We start from the raw sequence: 3,018 nt of genomic DNA on the forward strand, positions 1-3,018 counted from the left end.
CTAAATAGCCCAGATCAGGCTTAAAGTCATAATAGTAGATGAACCAATATTTTAAATCAGGTGATTAGGGGCTTTATCTGATAATCTGGTCCACGGTTAAGACTGCGCAAGCCGATAGTGCGAAAACAAACAAAACTCGTCTCTACTATAAATATCATGGCCTGGCGTTCCTTTATTCCCTTAGTTATGGCATAGCTTCTTCACATCCCTTTGCCTTCGCCTTTGAATTGAATGCGCCGTCTTAATTGTGAACCACCTTATGCCAAATGTTGTACCACAGGGAACGGAGGATCTAACATGGCGGCGCGTCTCGACCTCCGGCCTCGGCGGACCGTTGACGGTTGCCTTGGTCTTGACCTGAGTAACCAGGGTCTGACGTCCATCCCGGAGGAGGTGTTTGACATCACTGAACTGGAGTTTCTAAATGTGTCCCAAAACAAACTCACCAGCATCCCGGAAGCGATCGGCCGTCTGTGGAAACTTGAGCGTTTGGGCGCTGACCGCAACAAGCTGACAAGTTTGCCACAGGCGATCGGGTCTTTGCAGAAATTGACAATGCTGTACATTTATGATAATAAGCTGACAGAGGTTCCACCAGGGGTTTGTTCTCTGTCCAACCTTGAGGTGTTGGGTGTCAGTAAAAACAAACTTTCCACCTTACCTCCTGGTGTGGAAAAGCTGCAGAAATTAAGAGAAATGGGCATTGATGGTAATCAGCTGACAGAGGTTCCACCAGGGATTTGTTCTCTGTCCAACCTTGAGGTGTTGAATGTCAGTAACAACAAACTTTCCACCTTACCCCTTGGTGTGGAAAAGCTGCAGAAATTAAGAGAAATGGCCATTGATGGTAATCAGCTGACAGAGGTTCCACCAGGGGTTTGTTTTCTGTCCAACCTTGAGGTGTTAGGTGTCGGCCCAAACCCCATCCGACGTCTCCCCGATGAAGTCACACAACTCGCCAGGCTGAAGACTCTCAAGGTTCAAGACTGTCAGTTTGAAGAGTTCCCCAGACAGGTGCTGCAGCTGGAGACACTGGAGAGACTGTATGCTAGCGGCTGCAAGATCGACACCGTCACCGATGAAGTGGGAACCTTACAGCACATGTGGTGCTTGTCATTGTCAAATAACCTCCTCAGAACCCTGCCGAGTACCATGAGTCACCTGCACGCCCTACGGGAGGTCTACATCTACGGCAACAAGTTCGACACATTCCCAGAAGTCCTGTGTAAATTGCCTGCCATGGTGAAACTGGACATAAGTGACAACAACATCACTAGGCTCCCAACCGCCCTTCACCTGGCAGACAAGCTGAAGGACTTGGATGTTTCTGGAAATCCCCTGACATACCCTCCACAGGATGTGTGTGCACAAGGGACGGGCGCTATCATTGCCTTCCTGAAACAAGAGGCAGAGAAAGGTAAGGTTTTGATGGTTATAAACTTGGTGAATAGTATCTGAGGAAGGTACGTCATGTACTTAATGGGTGCACTTGCGAAAAAGAGCCATAAAAATGACATTTTATAAGCTTTAACTAATGTTACCACATGAATGAAAAAAGTTATGACTGGAAATAATCAAAACTGCCTTTCGATAATGATAAGTGTTTATAATGATTGTTTTTTTTTAATTTCACGCGCGCACATCTAATTCGTATTCTCAATATGTTTCTGGTAAATGTAACGGTACTTTTTTCTCACTAGAGTCAATGGGAGATATTTTCTTTTATATAGATGCAATTTTATGATTTTCAGCATCTAGAATTTTTCTGTCTTTCAAGGTATTAATGAAACGATCCGCCAGAACTTCAACCGTCTGTCCGTGAAGGTGACACAGGCCCAGTGGAAACCGCTCGCCCGGAGCCTGGGGCTTAACCCAGGGACCATCAAGGTGAGATTGTCATCTTTATCGTCACTTTGCACATATGCACATATACCTCGACGTGATGATTTTCATACTTCTAAATCAGAATTGCTTGTAACTCAGCAGAACATAATTCATTGTTTGTCTTCTGCTTATCAAGTTTGAAATTAGATATCGAATATTACCACCTTCTATGTAACAACCGGAGATAAAACACGTGATTTCAAGTGGAAATTTGAAGTAAACAAACATTCAGACGTCTTCCTTGACTCCTTGTTTTACTAGGCTTCCGCCCCAGACGACGTTCCTGACCAGGTGTACCAGACCCTGGTGCAGTGGAAACTGAAGGAAGGTGAGGCGGCCACACTTCCCGCCCTGCAGCAGCACCTGAGAGAACTTGGCTTTGACCAGCTGGCAGAGCTGCTGCCACAGACACCCGGGGTGGGTTGTATGTCATTGGCCATCTTCATTTTTATACTTGAATTTGAATTCGAAGGGAAAAAAGTATTCAATTAACAGTTGCCAGCTGTCTTCAAATATAATGTCCTACATGTAGGTACAGGTAACAAACTAATGCTGTTAAACTAATGCAAAAAAGCCATACTACTATTAGTATCATATTGTTGCACACTTGGACATATGAAATGTCCTCACAAAGCCAATTGTACTTGTAGCTAAATCAATTTTTTGTCACCATTTCTTGGATGTGAATGTCATTTCAATTTCTTTCAAAAGAATCACTGATATGTGCTTACACCAGCTGTCCTAAAATGAAGGGCCTTATAAGTTACATGTAACATGTTAGTATATATAATACAATATTATAAGGAGGAGTCTCTTTTATATGGCCGGAGAAATACAGGGCTTCTTAGCAAGTATCTAAGTCTTCAGATGGTCTATTTTACTTTAATGTGTTGTTAGTATTAATTATTAATTAAGAATGGACGGAGCGGGTTTGTGTGGATTTGGTACAGCACCGCCCTCCCAATGACATCCTTGGCATCCCGAGGGGGGGGGTGTACACAAGACTGCCCCATTCCTTCTCCAACCCCCTTCCAGTGCTCCCTCACCCAGTGCCTTCCCTGTTGGTACCGTGACCAATCAGGATCCTGTATTTCTTGTGATTAAATCCACATAGCGTGGTCCCCAAAGAGACGC

At 44.3% G+C, this 3,018-nt stretch overlaps 1 protein-coding gene across 1 annotated transcript in view; it reads left to right on the plus strand.

Annotated features, from left to right (window-relative positions):
- The first annotated feature begins 286 nt into the window (after nucleotides 1-286).
- The window catches only part of LOC109465680 (leucine-rich repeat and IQ domain-containing protein 4-like), a 5,272-nt gene continuing 2,540 nt past the window's right edge, over nucleotides 287-3,018 (plus strand). The window contains exons 1-3 of the mRNA XM_019763062.1: nucleotides 287-1,417; nucleotides 1,778-1,887; nucleotides 2,146-2,301. Of these exons, the coding sequence (XP_019618621.1) occupies nucleotides 298-1,417; nucleotides 1,778-1,887; nucleotides 2,146-2,301 (1,386 nt within the window). The 5' untranslated portion in view covers nucleotides 287-297. The remainder of the gene's footprint in view (nucleotides 1,418-1,777; nucleotides 1,888-2,145; nucleotides 2,302-3,018) is intronic.

The sequence above is a fragment of the Branchiostoma belcheri genome, unplaced genomic scaffold (assembly GCF_001625305.1).
Source record: "Branchiostoma belcheri isolate BF01 breed outbred unplaced genomic scaffold, Haploidv18h27 scaffold156, whole genome shotgun sequence".
In the NCBI taxonomy this organism is placed as follows: domain Eukaryota; kingdom Metazoa; phylum Chordata; class Leptocardii; order Amphioxiformes; family Branchiostomatidae; genus Branchiostoma; species Branchiostoma belcheri.